Here is a 22536-nt window from a genome sequence, read left to right as displayed (position 1 = left end):
ATTTATATGTATTACGGTACATACATTTGTCCCCCAGAATGTGTAATTAAGCCTGTCATGACATTTCCAGTTTTTCGTGATTATTTGGATGGCTATTGCTGTCAAGATCAATAAAAGACGGCTTTTGTATTTATCTAACACAGGCACTTGGATGTTCTAATAACTGGGACGTCCAGGTGCTGATTTTCAAAATCATTTTCCTGGACATCTAGTGAGACATCTTGTCCATTATGCATCCAGAGATCAAGGGGGCATGTTAAGAGATGTGTTATAGATGTGCTTTGGGCGGATTGTGGGTGTGCTAGGACATCTTGTGGGGATAATTAAACTTTTCCCAAGACGTCCTGGACAGAACTTAGGTGTTTTGGGCTAGACATCTTTAGGAAGTGTCTAAGTACCAAAAAGGTACCCAAACTGACCAGATGACCACTGAAGGGATTAAGTAATGATCCCCCTCACACTCCCCAAGTGATCATTGATCCACTCCCACCCCAGAAAAATCTGAATAGGAGGGGCCTTAGATATCTGGGCCAGTCAGACTCTTAGGCCCCTCCCCAGTGCATGCTAGGACGCACCGGGAAGGGGAAGGCCTGCCATTTTGAAAAGAGAGAGTAAAACAAAAACATAAAGCGTGCACCAAACTAACCAATAAATACTTGTGAACCTTTTTTCTGTGGTCAGAACTCAATAGTAAATGAGACCGTTGAGAGAAAGCATATAGCTCACTTTTAACCATCTCTGGTTCCAATCATTGCACAGGTGTTATTAATGTGAAACATCACTTCTCAAAGAATACTTCACGAAAAATCTCTTTATCATTCATAATAATTTTAACTTAGCTTTTGCTGCATGATAAAGCTGGTGTTCGTGGGTCTATTCTTTAATGCGAGTTCTGATGCGTTTCTCCTCCAGCTGCTTCAGAGAACCCGTGGTCCTGTATGACCTCTCATAACATTGACTCTCAAACCACTCTCGATCTTTCCTTTTTGAAAGATCAAGATTGGTTTGAGAGTCAACCAGGTGAACAGGACAACCTGCAATCAGATGGCTGGACAAGTTGAAAACAATCACAGGGATGCACTGGAGGACCTTAACTGGTTTAGCATAAAACCGATCTCTTTTTAGATCTGCAATTCATCAAGTCACTAGGACTTGAACACAAGTCGATATACCTCACTAAACCTTTATAGCACTGCGGTTTGTAGCGGTATATTAAGTATTAAAATTAAATCAAATCAAGAAGAATGGCATACAGGTTATAGCAACCAGATGGAAACCAGGAAATCTCTGTTTGAAACCTGCTTGTTGCTCCATCCTCACTATGATCTAAGACAAATCGCTTTAGTGTAGGATAGAAATGCAAAAATAATTCTTATATTAAATGTGGCTTAATTTTCAAAACTGGGATAGCAATCCAAAGAAACACATCAAAGGCAGACATATTAAATATCACTGTAATTGATAAAAACAAAAGCCCTCTTTTACTAATCTGCGACAGAGGCTTCTACCATGTCCCAGGGCACTAAATGCTCCGACGCTCTTAGGAATTCTATAAGCATCAGTAGTCTAGCATCGGAGCTAAGCTCCAAGCCGTGGTAGAAACCTCTATCGTGGCTTAATAAAAGGGGGGTGGGGGAAAGACCAACAAAAATACAGAATTAATAAAATAACACAATGAAGCTTATGGGTCCTGATTCTATAAACAGTGACTAAGTGCTGAGTAGTGCAATTATCCACTAAGTGCTGAGTAGTGCAATTATAGAATTACGCTTAGTGATGCCTAAGCGATCTTAGATACCAGTAGGAGGTGAAATCTTAGGCGCACTCCCATTTATGCCAGGGTTTTCTTGTTCAAAATGAGTGCCCTAAGTTAGGTGTCTACTGGGGCTTAAATCACACCACCCCAAAATCCACCAAGAATCTGTCCCTAACCATGCCTACTTTCTGGTAGGAATGTCAGAATAGACTCCAACCTCACAGTGCCTACCAAGTTAGGTGCCTACCAGCTAACTATTATTTTTTAAAATTGTTTTTAAATGTTTAATTTTTTTTTTAATGGTGCTTTTCAATTAAAGGTGTTGATAAAGCCAAATTAACCCCTTCTTTTACAAAACCGTAGCGGAGTTTTTAGCACCAGCCATGGCAGTAACAGCTCCAACGCTCATAGAATTCCTATGAGCGTCAGAGCTGTTACTGCCATGGCAGCGCTACAAAACGCGCTAAGGTTTTATTAAAAAAATATAAAAGGGAGGGGGTTAAATAATTAAGTTAGGTGCCTAGATTGGCCAGAATCTGGGCCATAATGCATAAAATGTACACAAGGTTTATTTATCTTGAAGATAAACCATTTCAACATATACAGCATGAATTTCTCTACTAGCCTACTCTCTAGGTGCAACACTGACCTCCTGTGGCCTGTCAGAATTCTGAATAAAATCGTTTTATGAATAGTAATGTAAGGAAATTTTTTAAAAATGATACGATCCAAACATTCTGCCTCTTTATTCAGGTATTCATACATGCACAAAGCATTCAAATGGATCTTTTAATTTCTGAGAAATTTCCTGTTGAAAATCTGCTGAAATGTGAAGCTACAGTTATTACAGAGACAAAATGTGATTTAGTGGTTATTTCTGTAACTGCTGATATTTCAAAGGAAAGAGACTTGGGAGTTATGATCAACAAGTCGATGAAGCCGTCTGCACAATGTGCGGCAGCGGCAAAAAGGGCGAACAGAATGCTAGGAATGATAAAGAAGAGGATCACAAACAGATCAGAGAAGGTTATCATGCTGCTGTACCGGGCCATGGTGCGCCCTCACCTGGAGTACTGTATACATGAAGAAGGACATGGTCACTGTACATGAAGAAGGACGTGGTACTACTCTAAAGGGTCCAGAGAAGAGCGACTAAAATGGTTAAGGGGCTGGAGGAGTTGCCATACAGTGAGAGATTAGAGAAACTGGGCCTCTTCTCCCTTGAAAAGAGGAGACTGAGAGGGGACATGATTGAAACATTCAAGATAATGAAGGGAATAGACTTAGTACATAGAGACAGGTTGTTCACCCTCTCCAAGGTAGAGAGAACGGGAGGGCACTCTCTAAAGTTGAAAGGGGATAGATTCCGTACAAACATAAGGAAGTTCCTCTTCACCCAGAGAGTGGTAGAAAACTGGAACTCTCTTCGGAGTCTGTCATAGGGGAAAATACTCTCCAGGGATTCAAGACAAAGTTAGACAAGTTCCTGCTGAACCAGAACGTATGCAGGTAGGGCTAGTCTCAGTTAAGGCACTGGTCTATCTAAATTTAGGCATCTACCTTAATTAGTAAATTGGCTTCAATTATGAACTTTAACGAACTCATATAAAATAAAAAATAATTGGGTGATAGACGCCTATTTTTTTAAGTGCCCCGGAACCCTTCATTTACATCCTCATGGACGCTGTGCGGCGGCTGCCTGAAGATTTAAAACTATATCGCCGGGAGGAGGTGGGTGGGGGACTTGGGAGCTGCCGAGAGGTTGTATGCTAGGGCAGAGCTCCTGGGCCCTCCAAACAAAGCAGCAATCCGTTGCCTATGCATCAGCGCTCCAAGATGTATGCACCTAAATTAATTGAGTAGTATGCTAAATCAGCACTCAACACTTCTTGATTTGGCATTGATTGAAGTTAATTGAAAGTTAGGTGCCTAACTTGGTAGGCATGGTTCTACAACAGCTGCCTAAAGTCAGATTCTATAAACAGCACCTACATTGTAGGTGCCATTCCATGTGGTTGTCAATCAACCACTAAGCGCCAGTTGTATAATCACCCCTAATCATGCCTACTATTTAAATAGGCGTGAATAGACATTGGAAGGCGCTGCTCTGAGTTCCGCATAGAACTCTTAATTGTTTATTTTATTTTTGTTTTAGTTTATCAATTAACTTTAATGGCACAGTCAATTACCACAATCCACAAAAACAAGGTAAAGCAACCCCACGTCAGATAAACCAAAACAAGAAACTAAGGGCCTCTTCTATCAAACTGCGCTAGCTGTTTTTAGCGCAGAGAACTGTGCTGAATAGCCCACGCTGCTCCCGATGCTCACAGGAACTCTATGAGCATCGGGAGCAGCGCAAGCCATTCAGCATGACTCGACGCGCTACAAACTGCTAGCGCAGTTTGATAGAAGAGGCCCTAAGTGGTTCTAAGGCTGATGTGCATAGTCCCTTCCCCACTTGGTTTCTTGTTCCAGTCAATTACTATGTCATATAAGCTAATTAACATAATTTGGGTTGCACACAGATTTAAGTAAGGTGTCGCCAGGTGTTCATGATCAGGATGGCTAGCAATGCCTAATGTAGCCACTGTTTATAGAATCTGACCCATAGTGCAAAGCACATAGTATCTCTGTTCCTGAAAATTCTGTGTATGTATCCTTGTAACCCGTTCTGGGCTCCTGGGGAGGGCAGGCTATAAAAATAAATAAATAAATAAAAGTGGGCATGGTTAGGGGGCGGATCATGGATGTGTTTTTGAGTTAGGCACCATAGGGTGCCTAACTTAGGCACAGGCGTTTAGGCCAAGAAAACCCTAGCATAAATAGGGTGCGCCTAAATATTAGACTGTTTAGCACCACCAAAACACATTTAGGCACGCCTAACTTTTATACTGTAGAATTGTGCATAGCTCTGCATTAGTCTGTGCAGATTTTTTAGGCCACATATATAGATTCGGGACCTAAGTGCTATTTTATACCTGGCACCCAGCTTTGAGTGCCATTTATAGAATAGTGCTTAGCTTGTTTTTTTTTGGGGGGGGAGAACCTCAATTTGTGCACCATTTATAGAATTGAATCCACAAAAATACTTTACCACTATCTTTCCATGGCTCTTTAGCTTCCCCAGAAATCTCTCATGAGGGAGTTTATTAAAAGCTTTCTTAAAATCCACATATATTATATAACCTGTCTCACATTCATGCACATGTTTATTCATTCGTGAGGTAAGATTTCCCTTGGTTAAATCCATTTGGACTCCTGACTGTCCCATTAATTCATATCTATTTATGTGTTCAGAACATTTATTTGTCATAATAGTTTCTATTATTTTATGTAGCACTGACATCAGGCTCACCCCAGAACCGTTCTTAAAAACTGGCATTAGGTTGACAACTTTTCATTCTTTAAGTACTGCTTGTAGACAATTTTAATGATATCTTTAAGTGGTCAGTCTTTCAGGTTCCCTTAAAGCACACATGTCAACACAAAGCCCGTGGGATGAATCTGGCCCACCTGGCCGTTTTATGCGACCCGCAGTGACTGTGAGCCTGACACTAAACTGTAGTGAAACCTTCTCCAGGAACTCCTTGAGTCCTGACTCACCCACCTACCACCTCCCCGCCACTGAAATTTAAAATCTTCGGGCAGGACAGAACCAGCCTCCCACCGTCGGCCTGCCATGGTGTTGAGCCAGGCACATTAAGAATATTTTTATACTAAACTGAATGCTATAATTGCTTGCTAAAAGTAAGGTGAAAAGCTTCTATATTTTTCCATTTCTTGTCAAAATATACCCCACTGCTCTATTGCCATGTCTGGGTGGCCAATCCACCACAATGTTTGCCCCTCCCACGTCAAAATGGTCTTGTTCTGGGCGTTTGGGACTTAATTTTTGGTTGAAAATGTGGTACAAAGATATACATATTGGCTGTCTGGACGATCAATGGACTGGACATCCAGATAGATGGTTTAAAAAAAAAAAATTATAGACTTATTTTTTGAGAATGGACATTTTACCACTGTTGACTTCAGGCATCTAGCACAATACATCTGAATCAGACTTAGATGTTTCTTTTGATTATGGCCTTCCATGCACACAAGAGACAGTCCATGCCCAACAGAGTTTACTAAGTCCAAGTCTTTTAAAGAAAATTCTGAATTCTGTAGGATTGGAAGGCAGCAAAGGCTTTGGTCTGGTTTGCAGAAATGCAGGGCAAGTTAGTGGAGCCCTAACTTCCCTCCCCTCATCGGTTCCTGTTTTATGCAGTGAGTGAGAGTTTGGAAAAAAGGCTTAACAAGATGGTAGGTTGGCATAAACCTGGAATTGGGGCTTTGGATGTTGGAATTTGAATATAAGCTGGTAACCATAAGGTGCTTCTGCATTGCCAGGTTTTGAAAAGTCATCCGGATGCCCTGACAGTTCTCTAAAAAGAGGATATGTCTGGATAAATCCGGACATCTGGCAACCATAGCACTGGCGGAGGTTTAAGTGGGGCCCAGGAGCATAAGGGGAACAATGAGGAAAGGTGGCATGCAGTGGTTTATTTCCCATCTTTCCTCTTACACTTCATTGCAGCCCCCTACCCACCTTGTAAGGTTCAGTTATTTGGTTCTTGTTTGAAAGTGTTCTTTTCCAGTTGTTGGAAACTTGTATTTGTTCCAGCAATTGGAGATTCTGGGTTATCTGACCAGTCTTCTGGCACTTCTGATTAAGTCAATTAGGCCCAGATACTCAAAACAGCGCTGGAATCAGCCGACGCCTGAAAAAAACCCCACCAGTTGCATGTCACTTAAACTATGGCGCTGTATTCAGGATTGTGCTCTGTGTCGAAGATAGGTGCCGTAAATGTAGGCCAGAGTTTTAGAGGCCTGTATTTCCGGTGCCTATCTTAGACAAAGAATCATGCTTAGCGGCGCAAAACATCAACCCTGCCCATAACCATGCCTCTTTTGACATTCAGTTCCTGTAAGAATCTATGTAGATAATTTTTAATTGGTTTTTAACAGCGCAATGACTGCACTGTTAATGGCCAATTGAAACACTTAATTTAGGTGCTGCTCAGGCCTTATTGAGAATCCAGGCCTTATTGTTTTCTGTGTGTTATTGAAGGGGGGAGGCTGCATATGGGTATGTGAGCGGTCTGTTAGGATAGGGGTTAAGTATTCATACTGAATCCTAGCTTTCGCACACTTTACATTTCATATCAGCCTATTTATTCTGACCCCAAAGTAAGAATGCTTTATTTAACACCAATTGGATGTTTTTGTTGAGAAAATTTATTTCTGTGCATCTACTGATTTTATGAAAAATGTTATTAAAGAGAACAAAGATGGCTATAGCAGCAAGGAGTGCAATCTATTTCTTTTCAAAGGCAAAGAACTAAAAACCTGCTTCATTGTCTGATGTCCACGGGGTACCTACAATAAATCTCCAATAACTTTGATGATTCAAATGACATTATTAGGAAATGAAAGCTGACAGACTGGTGTTGAGCCAGGCACATCTAATATAATAAAATGCTAGGCCGCGCATGCGCACTAAAAAAAACGTGTTCCCTGATCCGTCCCGAAAACACGAGTGCGCATGCGCACGTTTTACGTCATCACCTACTCTCCACCTCGCGCCACCGATCACTGTCACCACCTGCTCTCCAGCTCGCGCCACCGATCACTGTTCCTCCTGCACCATGCCACGTCAGGCATGTCCGCCGCCAACCTCAAACTCCTGGGGGCCGCCGGTGCTGTGCTGAGGTCCCGCCTCCCGCTTCCGCCCTACACGGCGCCGCCAGACCAGGCCCTACACTGAGATCCGCGATCAGGGTTGCCATGGAAACCCTGCCGCAGCCTCGCGGCTAAGTAGGGGGACAACAATGGCGCTTATGTTCAAGCCGCCGCCACGACTCCTCTCTCGAACCGCACCAGGATCGAGAGAGGAGCTGCGGCCGGGACTTGAGCATAAGCGCCATTGTTGTCCCCTACCTGCCCAACATAGCTGCAACCAGTGTACTCCAGCAAAGCACAGCCGCCATGACATCACACTCTCCCATACAGTCACGGCCAACCCGGACTGCTGCAGCATCACAAAACCCCTACCGTGTCACTAATGGCAGCACTCCACTCCAAAACACAACCCCCCCCCCAAATCCAAAGACAGGGAAGAAGGGAGGGAACGGAGTAACCAACTGCACTCCCGAAAGACGAGGAGGGTGAAAAATCAACTTCCAAACATGACCGTGCGCGACTAAGGCCGAAACAACCATAGCGAGGCTGCGGCGGCCTTCCTCACCCGGCTCACATTTAATCCAAATAAACAACCGGGGCTGCCTAAAGAAACAAACTTTCACGGTGCTTGGCCCGCAAAACAATTCCTGCTGTTCCCGAAATTTACCCCACCGTTCCTTCCCTTCCTCCATCAGGTACAGTTCATCTCCGCCTATGTTAAAAGGAGCTGCTTTGAAATTGGAGCCCTGCTGCCACCGTAACACGTTCCCTCTGCCGCGGTCCCATATGTCAGAGAAGGGGCGGGACCAAGGCAGAGGGGAACGTGCTACGGCAGTGGCAGGCCTCCGATTTCGACGCGGCTCCTTTTAACATTGGTGGATTCACTGCACCTGATGGAGGGAGGGAAGGAAAGGTGGTTGGACGCTGTTGAGCCCCTCTTTAGCCTCAGACCCTCTCCTAACTGCTCCCTCCTGTCTCAGACCACTGGAGCACCTGATGGAGGGAGGGAAGGAAAGGTGGTTGTGTGCTGTTGAGCCCCTCTTTGCCCTCAGACCCTCTCCTAACTGCTCCCTCCTGTCTCAGACCACTGGGGGGAGGTGCCTGTCTTCAGCTGCAGGGATGGAGGGAGGGAAGAAGAAAGAAGGGGCCCTGGCAAGCCAGTTATCAAAAGCCAACCATAGCCTGGGACCCCTACATGATATGAATAATGACCAGACAACAAAAGGTAAGAAAAATAATTTTATTTTCTGTTTTGTGATTACAATATGTCAGATTTTAAATGTGTCTTGAGGGAGGCTGCCGCTGCGGCTTTGCACAGAGGGGCACCATTTTCGTGGGAGCCGGCCTTCGGAGAGGCATGGGACGCGGGGACGGATTGCGGAGGGGCTGCCGCTGCGAAGGGCTTTGGAGGGGGAGCCAGCCAGACCGCGAGTGTGGGGACATTGTAAGCGCGGATTGGTCAAGGAGCCGCCGCTGCCGAGGCTTTGAAATTGCTCTCCCACCGTCACTCCCTCCTGCCCCATCTCTGCCTCTGCCCCTGCCCAGGTTCAAAAGCAGGAGACATCTAGCACCCGTTAATCTAACGGGCTTAAACACTAGTTAAGAATATTTTTATACTAGACTGAATGCTATAATTGCTCGCTAAAAGTAAGGTGAAAAGCTTCTATATTTTCCACTTCTTGTCAAAATTGCTGCTCCTTACATAATAAGCACATCTGGGAATGTTTCTAATCCAGATGATATGGTAATAAGTTCAAGACAAAACTAGAATATCTTGGTCACCAGGACCAGCTGAAACTGTAGTTTTACAAAAGATTTACTGACAGAAAAATAATATTTTCCCTTGGTGTCCTTCATTTTTTTTTTCCACTAGTTTGAAGGGGTCAGAGCCACCTTTCATGAACCAGACTGAATTTGACTCTGGTTTCCACTCTAATAGAAAGTATGAGGACATTCAAACTTAATTACGGTAGATGTTTTCCTGCAAAAAGTTTAACTGGCGTTTGGAGATAGAGTGGCTTAGCAATTAACTGAATAGATATTAGGATTTGGATCTCACTTCTCTCCTCCCCTAACCCCTTTATATGTTTTATGACCTTGAACAAGTCACAAGGAAGCTGATGAGTTAATCTATGTTGCAAATCATGTAAATGGGATGCTAACATGTTGTCCTCCCAGTAATGGCACATTTGCAAGCTTAATTTGTCATTTTTGTACACTGTCGATGATCTTGCAGCTGTCTATAATAAAGACATAAAAGTGGTTATTTTAGAAGCTCTATTCATGATCTACACATGTACATACTGACATAAGCATGCAATTCTTGGTTGCATGCTGCTCAAGAAACAAGCAGTGGGGAGTGGCAGCAGTCTATTTATTTGGCTGATAGGTTTTGGCATACCTGCCAGCAAAGGTTCAGGAGGGTGTCCAAATTCAAACTGGGGGGAGGGAGCCCAGGTCCCCAAAGCCCCCCCATGGCTACTTTAACAACAGTTCCCAAGATTTTTAAAAATGTAACAGACAACTCTCATGAGAGGAGTTGCAAGCCTTTCTGAAACTAAAGAATGCACTATGCCAGGTACCAGTGTTGTAGGGCATTGACTTCAGTTCCAAATACATCCTGCAAACTGATGCATTCAGTGTAGTTCTAAGAGATGTTTTATTGCAAAAGCATCCAGTGCTGCATCTGAGCAGAAAATTATTGAAGCATGAAACAAATTATGTAGATTTGATTTTTACTGATATATTATGTGCACATCCAGGCGGAGGGAGGGAGGGTGGATTTATTTTTAAATGATTTTCTGAATTCTTGTAAAATTAATGTACTGTATTATTTATTAGTGCTTATTATCTCTTATGGATATGAAATGTATATCATAATGAGCTTTTTGAAGATTTGATTATTAAATAAAAAATTTATAATAGTTATGGGATAGGGTGGGGGGAGGGATATAGATTGATTTGTTTCTTGAAAGAATATTAAGTGATGTCTTAAATATAAAATGTATTTAATTTGTATTGCACTTATTGAAAATATTGAAAATGAATAAAGAATTAAAAAAAAAAAAAAATTATGCCACAATAGAAAAAGAATGTTAAAAAAAAGAAAAAGAATGTATCATGCCATATTCGTACCTGTTATTATTATTTTCACCTCAATGGTTGTTAATGCACTGTTATATATGGATTTCAATTGATCATGTCTTACTTTCATTGTCTTTAGTGTCGATGATTATGAGCATTCAGCTTGCTCTTTAATTATTGGTTCATGTATATAATCCATTCACATCTTTGTTTTATTCATTTCATGGGTGCATTATATTTCATCGTGACCATGCTTTACATATCTTATATCATTTAACTTTAAAATTACAATATGAAATGATTTGTCTAGTAATTTGATAGCTAAGATTGTCCTGCTGTTTTAGAACTAAGTCATTTTATTCTGTTATTTTAACTGTATTATTCTATGTGCTCATGTCCTATTATGGTTTCTTCATGTTTGAATACGATGTCTTTTTTATATAGTTTAAAGACAATAGACTGTTTTCAGTCCAATTCTTTATATGTGAGTTGCAAACCATTGGTATGTATGTCTTCTCATCATTACATTGTGTCACATATCTCTTCTTGTTTTCAAAATCAGACACGCACTATGGTTTCTTCATTCTATTAACTTTTCATTCTTATGGCTTCCCTTAGGTACTTTATAGATTTCTGTGCTTAATCTTATACTCTAATACACACCATAGCACTTTTTCTTCTCGGCCTTTTTTGGAACATTTTTTCCTCTCATGTCTCTTGTCGATGTTTCAAGCTTCTGTATATAGCATGATCACACTTGGCTCACTTGTTTTATCATGCAGTCGAGTATAGACACTAATATGCATGCTCCAGATTGTCATCACAGTCACTTCTTATTTTCTTATCTTTCTATCTTTTTATCTATTCATCATTACCTCTTCCTTTTAGAACCCCTGAGGAAGGCGTGTTCGCCAAAACACGGACCATGTTGGGTCCGGTTGGATTTTTATCACAGCATTTTTTTATCATTGTACTTTTTTAATTGAATTTTCATGGTTTTATATGTCAGTGTTTAATAAATTATCTCCAGAACATCTGTATCCACATTTTTTGTTTTCATCGGTGGATTGTTTTCACTGTGGATCATCGGGTCTCTCCATTTTTCTTTGTTATATTTTTAACATTCAACCTTTTTTATACAATTTGCTTTGCTGTACACTGCTTAGATTTTCCTAGATAGGCAGTTTATCAAAAACTAAATAAACTTGAAACCTGTCTTAATTGATTAGACTGTGAGTTCATTCGAGCAGGGCCTGTCTCCATGACTCTGTACAGTCCTGCATATGTCTGGTAGGGCTCTAGAAATAATTAATAGTTAGAAGTAGATTTTGTATATGACATGACAGTCCTAGAGTTTTGAAGTTTCTATTTAGTAAATTGATAGAACTTATTATATGTGAACTTCAATGTTAAGATTATAGCAAATGTTTTTGTTCTCTAAAGTTATTAACCAGGCATGATCTGTCAAAACTTTTCCCATAGAGCCTGATTCTATAAATAGGGCCTAACTTGTAGGTGCTACTCTGCGTGGTTATCAGTCAACCGCTAGGAGTCCTTTATAGAATCAAGTCTAGTGCACCTAAGCAGACCTAGGTGTTACTAGGTATCCTAGAGGCAGGTGCCGATATTAGGCTAGGTTTTACATGGTCTAATTTCCCGGCAGCTACCTCAGATGCCTATTCTCCACTCCTAACCATGCCTACTGTTCAGGTAGACATTGTTAGACATCGCAGGTGCCTAGACTTAGCCCTGCTAGGCACCGCACCCATCCCAAATTAACAATTAAAATAATTGTTTTTAAATGATTTTTAATGTTGTGATCAATTACCACAAAAGAGAGTCATGAGAACAGAGAGAAGATCTCTATGAGATACAAATAAAGTAAACAAAAGTAGAGGTGATCAAGATGAATGAACGGGGACCTTTATTAATTTGCTAGAAACACACAACTGACTCAGCATGGCCAGCAGTATGCAGGGAAGTACCTGTCAATTGCTTTTATTACTTAATTTTATTCGGTTTTTTCTTTTATATCTTTACAAATTTCAGTATCGATTCATTTTACTGCTAGAATAATTTTCAATCTTTTCCCCTCTTATCCCACCCATATGTGTTTTCCCTTATTTGTTTTTTTTACTCTGCTCAAATATATTGTAATTTCTCCCCCTACTTACCCTAATGTTTCCAATTAGTCCTGCAATTAAATTGTTTTGTCGTGTTTGTTTGTTTTTTTTTGTACGTTTTAAATATTGTAATTTTAAACATGTGTTAATCGCTTTGAAATTGATAAAGCGATCAATCAAATATATATTAAACTTGGAAACTTGGAAACTTATGTGGTGTCTGGCATGTTTGTCCTTTGGATTATTATCTATCAAACTAGAATACAGTTTGTGTCCTGACTCCTGAGGAAGGCATCTCGATGCCGAAAACACTGGTCGTGTTGAGCCAATTGTGGTCAGTTACCACACCATTTAAAACAATTCATTTGCGTGCGGAACTGTTAGGCATTGCTAGATATCTATGGTTAGGCCGCCTCGTGGTGCATAATGCATATTTTCCTATAACGCAGTTGTTACATTGCAGTTGTTATTTCTGTATGATTTCTTTAAAAATGCAACAAAAACAAAATGAAAAGGCTAACATATTATTATTATTATTATTCTTTATTCTTATATACCGCCATACCCAGCGAGTTCTAGGCGGTTTACATCAATTATCAAATGACCTGCATTGACAAGCAGATTTACAACAAAATTACAAGTTGATTTACCGCAAATTACAAGCAGATTTACGATAAATTACAACGATTTACAGCAGTCTGCAATGAGGGGAAGATTTACAACAATTTAACAGAAATTGCAGCTTTGATCGAACTAGACAAGGGAAGTAGAGAGTGGGAAAAAAGGGGGTCTGGTGAAGGAGGAAGGGGGCAGGGGTGGGGCAGGTGTTATGGGGGGTGAAGGGAATATTAAGGGTCGTGTTTGCTGAATAGGTAAGTTTTTAGTAGTTTTCTGAAGGCAAGGTAAGTGGGGGCCTCGAGTATCATCTGGGCTAGCCATGGGTTCGACTTGGCTGCTTGGAACAATAGTTAAAAAAATATTTTAGAGATATAAAGGGGTTAATGTATAATATCCCAAATGGTGCCTTTATTAAAGAGGCTCATGCATGATCCCAAGTATTCTACAGTATATAAATTCTTATGTATAATTTAGACTTGCTTAGAAAATGACATATGGATATGCTGGTTATTGCGGGGAGAGAGCCTGTGGGGATAGGCTGGAGACACAGTGCGACTTTATTCCACCAGTGTCACTACATTAGCTCTCTCCTCAAGTCACTTCATTGGCTCCCTATCCATTTCCACATACAGTTCATTGACTTATACCATATCCGCAAATATCAGCTAGGAATCGTTGTGGCTTACACAATATTAGAATTGCTACAGAGACATAGATATTATATAGAAATTGCATGGAAGATGTCATGCAGGGGACTGCATGGGAATGGGTCAATGCACTGAGGAAAAAAGGCGAGTTTTCAGTGCTTTCCGGAATTGGAAGTATGTGGGTGTTTGTCGAAGGCTGCTCGGGAGGTTGAGCATGTGAACAATTACTCATGCGTTCTAGGAGTATTGTTGCTTAGGGAGAGTATTGCTTACAAGTGTATTCACTCTGCAGCTTCTCAGTATCTCTCTTCTCTTATATCTCCCTACACTCCTTCCCATGAACTCCATTCTTCAGGAAAGTCTGTACCCTTCTTCTTTACTGCCAACTTCAGATTCTACCCCTTCTATCTTGCTGCACTGTATGCCAGCAATGTACTTCTTTCTGTCTCCCTTTCTTTCTTTTTCTGTCTCCCTGCCCCCTTTCTTACTTTCTTTCTCTCTGCTATCTTTCTTTCTGTCTCCCTGCCCCCTTTCTTTCTTTCTGTCTCCATGCCCCCCTTTCATTCTTTCTCTCTCCCTACCTCCCTTTCATTCTGCCTCCCTGTCTTTCTGTCTCCCATTTCTTTCTCCCCAAGCCACCACTGACATCTGAGTCAGTATGTGAAGCTCTGTCTGTGGCTATATTCAAATGTAGAATAAAAGCCCACCTTTTTACTCCTCATCCAGGCATGGGCGTTGAATATCCAGGTCTGGTTGGCTGCTAGAAATTATCCAAGTGCCGGCTGATCTTCTGACTGGTGCCCAAATAGCACCCTGGATAAGGTTAAGACTGCCTTTTTCATCTGCCGCCCATAGTGGACTGAAAATTGCCGCCAACAGAATAAGTTCCAGCTTCACCGTGACTCCACCCACAGACTGCCCAACACTAACAGATAATGCTGCAGCAGTTAGAAAACATATTCAGTGGTACAAATCAGTAAAATGACTTGGGTTGGCCACAGTTGGAAACAGGATACCGGGCTTTATGGACCTTCAATGTATCCTAGTATGGCAACTCCTACATTCTTATGTTCCAAGTGCCAATCAGTATGTTTTTGAGGCCAGCCAGCAAGATTTAACTAGTTAGGAATCATCCTACCCGGTTCATAGTCAGTCGCGCACGAGACACCAGCACACCGACAATGGAGGGCAGAAAATTCAGCGCAAGACACCAGCGCACCGCGGGAAAACTTAGTTTTAAAGAACTCCGAAGCGGAGTGCGAGTGGGGGAAACACCCCACTTTACTACATAGTTTTCACACTGCTGTTGGGGGTTGGGGGGGTTTGGGGGGGGTTGGAACCCTCCATTATAGAGAAAACGGAACTTTTCCAATTTTTTTCGGGAAAGGTTCCGTTTTCTCTATAATGTATAGGGTTGCACCCCCCACACCCTCTTCAACAGCAGCGCGAACACTATGCAGTAAAGTGGTGGGGTTTCCCCCCATACCCCCCATCGGAGCTCTTTAAAATTAAGTTTTCCCGCGTCGCGCTGGTGTCTTGTGCCGAACTGTCAGTGCTCGATTGTCAGCACGCTGGTGTCTGGCGCGCGATTGTCCTGTCACCTCCTAACCAGTTAAATCCTTTTAGAAGATCTACCCCTTAGATTTAAGCTATTTTTAGTAGGTAGATATTACATCTGGATTACTATGATGCTGCAGGATGCCTTGAGCATGAGTTGGAAAGGTGGGCTAAAATTCCAAAGTATTATTATACATTGTTGAATCAGTTGATTCTAGAGTTAGAATTTTTCTATTTCATACCTTACCATCCCAGTATGATTCTGGAATGGGGAGGTGATCAACACGTGCCCCGTATATTCTCCTTGTTCTATAAAATTCAGCTGTCAATTCAGGAAAGTTTCGGTTCAGATCCAGATTCTGTGTATTTTGCCTTCCATTTAGCCAACCATTATAACCAGCTCCCTGTATGTTTAAAACAATTAGGTCAGTTAGACAGGCCAGTTCTTCCTGCTTATGGCATCTTTCTTAATAAACAGTAACCTAAAACTTACTATTTGCAATGGTTAATAACATTACACACTATTTGCAATGGTTAATGAACATTATTAGATGGACAACATATTTTATCTGACAACTTCCCTCCAGATTTGGAAAAGATTCCTTTTTAAAGTATTCTACTGAAGTGAAATATAGTATAAAGAAATCTGAAAGCCTACAGTCAGACCTGACGGCGGCATTTGACTTGGTAGACCATAACATCCTACTGCAAATTTTGGACTCAACAGGCATCTCAGATAAAGTGTACTCATGGTTTGAAGGTTTCTTAAAATCCAGAACATACAAAGTAAAAGCAGACAAAGAAAAATCCAAACCTTGGTCCAACCCCTGCGGAGTACCGCAAGGATCTCCACTATCCACTACTCTCTTCAACCTATATACAGCCTCTCTCGGAGTCTTCCTGAACAAACAAGGCCTAACCTCTTATAGCTATGCTGATGACATCACCATCCTCATACCTTTCGACCAACCAAAGCTCGCAATGACAGACACACTACACCGAACACTAGTTACAGTTACGACTTGGATGGAAGATCACAAATTGAAACTCAACCCAGACAAAACTAAATTCATCCTCCTAGAAAATAACAAAGTCCCAACCACAACCAATTTAGAAATCAACTCTATCAACTACCCTATGCAAACCACCCTTAAATTACTAGGTATGACTATTGACAGAGGCTGCACCATGCAACCACAAATAAACAAAACAATACAGAAATCTTTCGCAGTTTTGAGAAACCTTAGACAAGTCTGAAAATTCTTCAAAAGACCACAATTTCAGCAACTAGTACAATCACTAATCCTTAGTATACTGGACTACTGCAACATCATCTACCTCCCCTGCCCGGCAATAATGATTAAACAACTACAAACAATTCAAAATACAGCTCTGAGACTCGTCTACTCATTGAAAAAAAATATGACCACATCAATTCACACTGGCTTCCAATCCAGGAAAGAATACAATTTAAATTCTACTGTATACTATTTAAAACTATAAACGAGGACCGCCCAATCTACTTAAACAACCGCCTTATCCAAACTACCTCTACCAGGCATAGAAAAACACACACCCCATTCACATACCCCCCAATCAAGGAAGTAAAACAGAAAAAACTATATGACAGCCTACTAGCCACTCAAGCAGCAAAACTAGATAACCAAATCTCCAACTTATTGATATCAACCCCAGACTGCAATATGTTCAGAAAGGAAATAAAAACTATACTCTTCAAGAAATCCCTGAATAAAGCTTAATACCACGAATACCTCCCTCTTACTACCCTCTTCCTAACCCCTGATCCTACCTAACCCTTTCTTGGAAATGATCTCTGTTCTAACTTTGTAATCCTCCCTCCTCAACTCTTTTTGTAATCCGCTTTGAACCGAAAGGTAATGGCGGAATAGAAATCTGTAATGTAATGTAATGTAATACTGTGGAGGGGCACTTTTGAAGGGATATTCAAGTCAGAATTGCAACGTCCTGCTCGTAACATCCTCTCCCCCCCAAAAAAAAAGTCCATCTCACAGTCATTTTTAAATAAAATTTCTTGTTTGAAAATATGTGAGAACGTCCAAAATGAGCAGCTATTTTATAAACTGAAACATCCAAATTATGAACACCAAAAATCCAGGGACAAGGATGTCTGTCTGGCACTATTTATACAGAAATGGCCACACAGACATCCTTGCAGAGCAGAGAAGCAGCCCTAGTGGACAGCGCAGTGAACTGTAAACAAGGGCATCCAGGTTCATATCCCTCTAAAATTCTTGTTTTAAATGCTGCCCTCCAGAAACAGGGAAACACCTACTGTACCCACCTCATTAGCTTTCAGGTTTGCAGGTGTCATAATTATTGAGGTACAGTTTTTGAACTTATGATAAATCATCAATAAATCATATGAAACTGAAGGTTGGCTATGACATCACCTGTGCCTCCTGTGCCCCCCAAGGCTTGATACTTTCTTTTCTGGCTTTTGTATTGTCCCTGACACATGGTAAGGCAAAACATATTCATGCTGGGCTTTTTGAACCCTTGAGTTTGCTGGATTAAAGTTCTTCTACACCAAACGCATGCATTCTTTCTTTTGGCCTGCTGGGATGCCAGCATTTGGGCACCAAGAATGCATGAAAATGACTAACGTGCACAGAAATGCATTGGTGTAAAGGTTGAAGGAGCACATGGGCAGACTTTGGCGAAGGATGTGGTAAGAGCAGTTAATGTAGCTGATTTAAAAAAGGCTTGGACAAGTTCCTGGAGGAAAAGCCCATGGTCTGCTGTTGAGACAGACATGGGGGAGGCTACTGCTTGCCCTGGATCTATGGCATAGAATGCTGCTACTGTTTGGTTTTTTGCCAGGTACTTGTGACTTGGATTGGCCTCCATGGAGACAGGATAGTGAGCTAGATTGACCATTAGTCTGACCCAGTAAGGCTATTCTTATCTTCTTATGAGTGCACAATTATGTTCCAAAATTATAGTATACTATCATTTATATGCATTTTTTAGGGAGCACACACCCAAATTAATTTGCTAACAAACCATTAACAATAAATTATTGGCTCTAATGTGGACTTGAGCATCTGCCTAGGTGCTATTCCATAAAGTTGTGCATGCAAATTGTCACATGCAAAGCCATGGAAGGGGCATAAGAAGGTCAGAAGCTTCCAAAGTTTGGTCTGTTTTATATTGAATACTGGAATACTACTCCCAAAGTTTCATCCGGTGTAAGTCCCCACACACAAAGTTGGGCACAGGAATAGGCATCAAATACTATTCTATAAAGTAAGCTTGGCATGGAGCACCCTTTATAGAATATGGGGGTCATTTTCAAAACAGAAAGACATAAAAAAGGCATAAACTGGCACTTGGATATTTTAATCACCAAAACGTCCAAGTGCCAATTTTCAAAACTAAATTTTTTGATGGCTTGCAGGTCACTCGCCCTCCAATATGTCTAAATCTTAAGGGGGCATATTTTGGACAGAATTAGGGCGTCCTTAGGACTTGGACATCTTGCTGGGATAATAAAACCTTCTTGAAGACGTCCAGGGCGTCATTTAGACTTTTGGAGTTAGACCTGTTTTAAAAGCGCATAAGAGCCAAAAAGGTACCAAACTGACTAGATGACCACTGGATGTATGAAGGCATGCCCTCCCCCCTCCACACACACACACACACACACACACTCCCCCAGTGGTCAATGACCCTCTCCCAGCCCCTCAAAGATGTGAAAGAAACAGTACATACCAGCCTCTATGACAGCTGCAGATATTATGGGAAATCCCAGTAGAGCCGCAAGCAGGTATCTGGGGTAGCCTGCTGGATGGTGTAGTGAACCATAGACAGGTGGAAAGTATGAGGCCACCAAAACTCACCCAAAACCTACAGTATTGTCATATAGGTGACCTCTGCAGCCTTAAGGGCTATTGGGGTGGTAGGTGAGTATAGTAGGTTTTTTGGGGGGGCTCATCATACACTATAAGGGGGTTATGGTGAAATGTGTACCTGGCATCCTCTGTGTGAAGTTCAGATCAGTGCGCCACTGTTCTGTTGGCATGTCTGGCCCTTCTGACGTCCAAATGGGCTTGTTTTGGACGTTTTGCATTTGACCATTTTGATTTTCAAAAATGACCAAAAAAAGACAGATGTCTTATGGGCCAGAACATCTAGACGAGACATTAAAAAAAAAAAAAAAGATACCTTGCAGTTTCAGAAATGGTTATTTTACCAACCTGACTTTTGGACGTCCTTGCAGAAATGTCAAAAGTCAGACTTAGACATTCTATCGAAAATGCCCCTTCATGGGTTTAACATAGATCTTTTCAGCACCTACCTTTGGGCACCATTTACTAAATCTGTCCCTTAGATTGTAAAATACTTAAATTTGCATGTTTATGTGCTTAAAGTATGTGCTTACATTTACACCAGATCTCAAAGAGGTGTAAAAGATTGTGCTTACATTTAAGGCATGTTCTCTGTCATATGCAGTAGTTTATAAAGATAAGTAGGCACCTCATTGCTTTTATAAAATAGTGCCTATGTAGGTGCCCTTGTAGTTTATAAAATTCTTTGTAAAGAAAGAACACAAGCATTGCCATATTGGGACAGAATGAAGGTCCATCAAGCCCAGCATCCTGTTTCAACAGTAGCCAATCCAGGTCACAAGTAAGATTTTATGCTGCTTATCCTAGAAATAAGCAGTATATTTTCCCACGTCCATCTTAATAATGGCTTATGAACATGAGGAAATTATCCAAACATTTTTAAACCCTGCCAAGCGAACTGCTTTTACCATAGTCTCTGGCAACAAATTCCAGCGTTTAATTACATGTTGAAGAAATATTTTCCCTGATTTGTTTTAAATGTACTACTTAGGAGCTTCATTGTGTCCCTACCTAGTTCTTATATTTTTGGGAAAAACTAAACAAGCAATTCACATTTACCCATTTCATTCCACTCAGGACTATATTGGTCTCTGTCATATGAAATATTACATCAATGACAAAAAATTATTATTAAAGCTTCTCACCTCTTCAGCAGCAAGATCATAGCCATCTGGATTCATTGAAGGTAGAAGATGAATTCTAGTAGAGTTTATCAATTCCTGGACTCGTTCATTTCCAAGAAGATACTCTGAACATAAATACTGAGCAAGGTATATCAGGAGTTCTTTGCCAACAACTTCATTTCCATGCATGTTTCCAACATATCGAAACTCTGGCTTAACTGTGAAAAAAGTCATTTACTCAGATAATTTAGTTTAAGGCACCACACAAAAATGCCATGGGTTAATATGCAAACATATTTCATGAAATATGTACAGTAATACAAACATCTTCTCAACCACACTTCCATTCAGGGTAGAGTTACATTTATATAGGCTATATTGAAAGTAATTCTAAGAGTATATTGGGGCATAGTATTTTAAACTTAATTTATAAAGGCAACTAACAGGGTCAGTCTTAGGCAGGGGCAGCCACACAGGGCCCCATGGTGCTAGGAACCTCACAGCCCTGGCATATCCCTCACCTCCACCACCCGTACCTTAAAATGTACATCCACATTTCACCATGTAGAGAGTAATGGACAGCAGCTATGATTCACATAGCCTATTGACCACCAAGCCTGGAGTCTGCACTATGCTGCATCCCACCTCCTTTTGATGTCACTTCCTGCTTCTGCAAGGTCAGGATGCAGCAGAGAGCAGGTTCCAGGCTCAGCGACAAACAGGTCCTGTGAATCATTGCCACTGCCCACCGCACTCTATGGAGAAATGTGGATGCATGTTTTAGGGTAGAGTAGGGGGTGTTCTGAGACAGGGTACATGCCAGAGTCAGCGTGTTGGGGGGGTGGGGGAATTAACTAGTTTGTATAGGCTAAAGCTTACTCAGAACCAGATGGAATAGCACGTAAATGCCTACCAGAAATGTATACCTGTTCCAAAAATGTGAAATTCATTTCATGTGTTCTATAAGGGAAATTCTATAAATAACACATCCACAATTATGAGCCCCTTGAGAGTATAAAAGCAAAGAAAAATAGCTGTTATGCAGATTTTAAATATAATTTTCACGATCAGAAGTCAGAAATCTGTAAGATACACCCGAAAGTGTTGAAGAAGCAAAAAACCTTTGTTGTCCAGTGATATTGATTATTAGCTGACAATTATTAGCACTAGCTGGCACATTACTCAATTAAATTATGCATGCACAATTTTGAGTGCCTTATATGGAATCCAGGGGAGAAAGGGCAATTTAAAAAAAAAAACTTTTGCCCACATAAAACTCTATTTTACACATGTTAAAAGCCTCTTCTAAAATTACTGTAGCTCATATTTGAAAGTGTGCATGATGCAAGCTGATGTCTACTTGTACAGTGGACATGCACAGGGTGGAGTTTGCCTATGGGTCTTCATAAAATAGGCATCATCCTGCCTTATAAATCAAAGTGATCTGTTGTAAAAATACTTTCCTTGTGGCCAAATATCACCTCTAGCCATGTTAATATCCTTATCTTGCCCCAAGGCTGATGTATTTTGACAGATGCATTTTGACCCAATGCCGATCACATAAGTGGTTCTGAATACCGCCCTTAATGTTTTTACTTACGCACTTCATGTTGACCAGGATTGGTTGAAAACTCTATGACAAAGAGATCCTTGCCATCGAAGCTGCGACCAATGCTGTATGTTTTGGAGATATGGGAGCATTTGGCAGCGGTCTTCTTCATAATTCTGACCATCTGAGGATGTGTATGATACGTGAAAAGAATGAAAGTGGTTGGCATCTCAGGAAGTAGTTCTTCATTAGTAATTTCCATATTTCCTGTTAAATTAAAAATAAAATTCTTCTTAATTATGAGTGTCCAGCGAGAATGAGTGTTTGGAAAGAGCACAACCTATGTACTATTTGGAACCAGTGTTAATGAAGAACACAATTAAAACCCAGGCAATAACAACTGTTAAGTGCACGTTATTTGTATGTTCATTACTATTACTAAGACACATTCAAATAAACTGAAA

The 22536-nt window shown here is 41.0% G+C and overlaps 1 protein-coding gene across 1 annotated transcript in view; it reads right to left on the bottom strand.

The window, feature by feature from the left end:
- CPZ (carboxypeptidase Z) overlaps positions 1–22536 on the bottom strand; it is a 119844-nt gene that overhangs the window by 46945 nt on the left and 50363 nt on the right. Inside the window, exons 4-6 of the mRNA XM_033950196.1 lie at positions 22124–22339; positions 20545–20741; positions 15752–15913 (exon numbers count right to left, since the gene is read on the bottom strand). Of these exons, the coding sequence (XP_033806087.1) occupies positions 15752–15913; positions 20545–20741; positions 22124–22339 (575 nt within the window). The remainder of the gene's footprint in view (positions 1–15751; positions 15914–20544; positions 20742–22123; positions 22340–22536) is intronic.

Source organism: Geotrypetes seraphini, chromosome 1 (genome assembly GCF_902459505.1).
Source record: "Geotrypetes seraphini chromosome 1, aGeoSer1.1, whole genome shotgun sequence".
In the NCBI taxonomy this organism is placed as follows: Eukaryota; Metazoa; Chordata; class Amphibia; order Gymnophiona; family Dermophiidae; genus Geotrypetes; species Geotrypetes seraphini.
The sequence above is the reverse complement of the archived record's forward strand: the minus strand, read 5'-3'. Positions and strand labels throughout refer to the sequence as shown.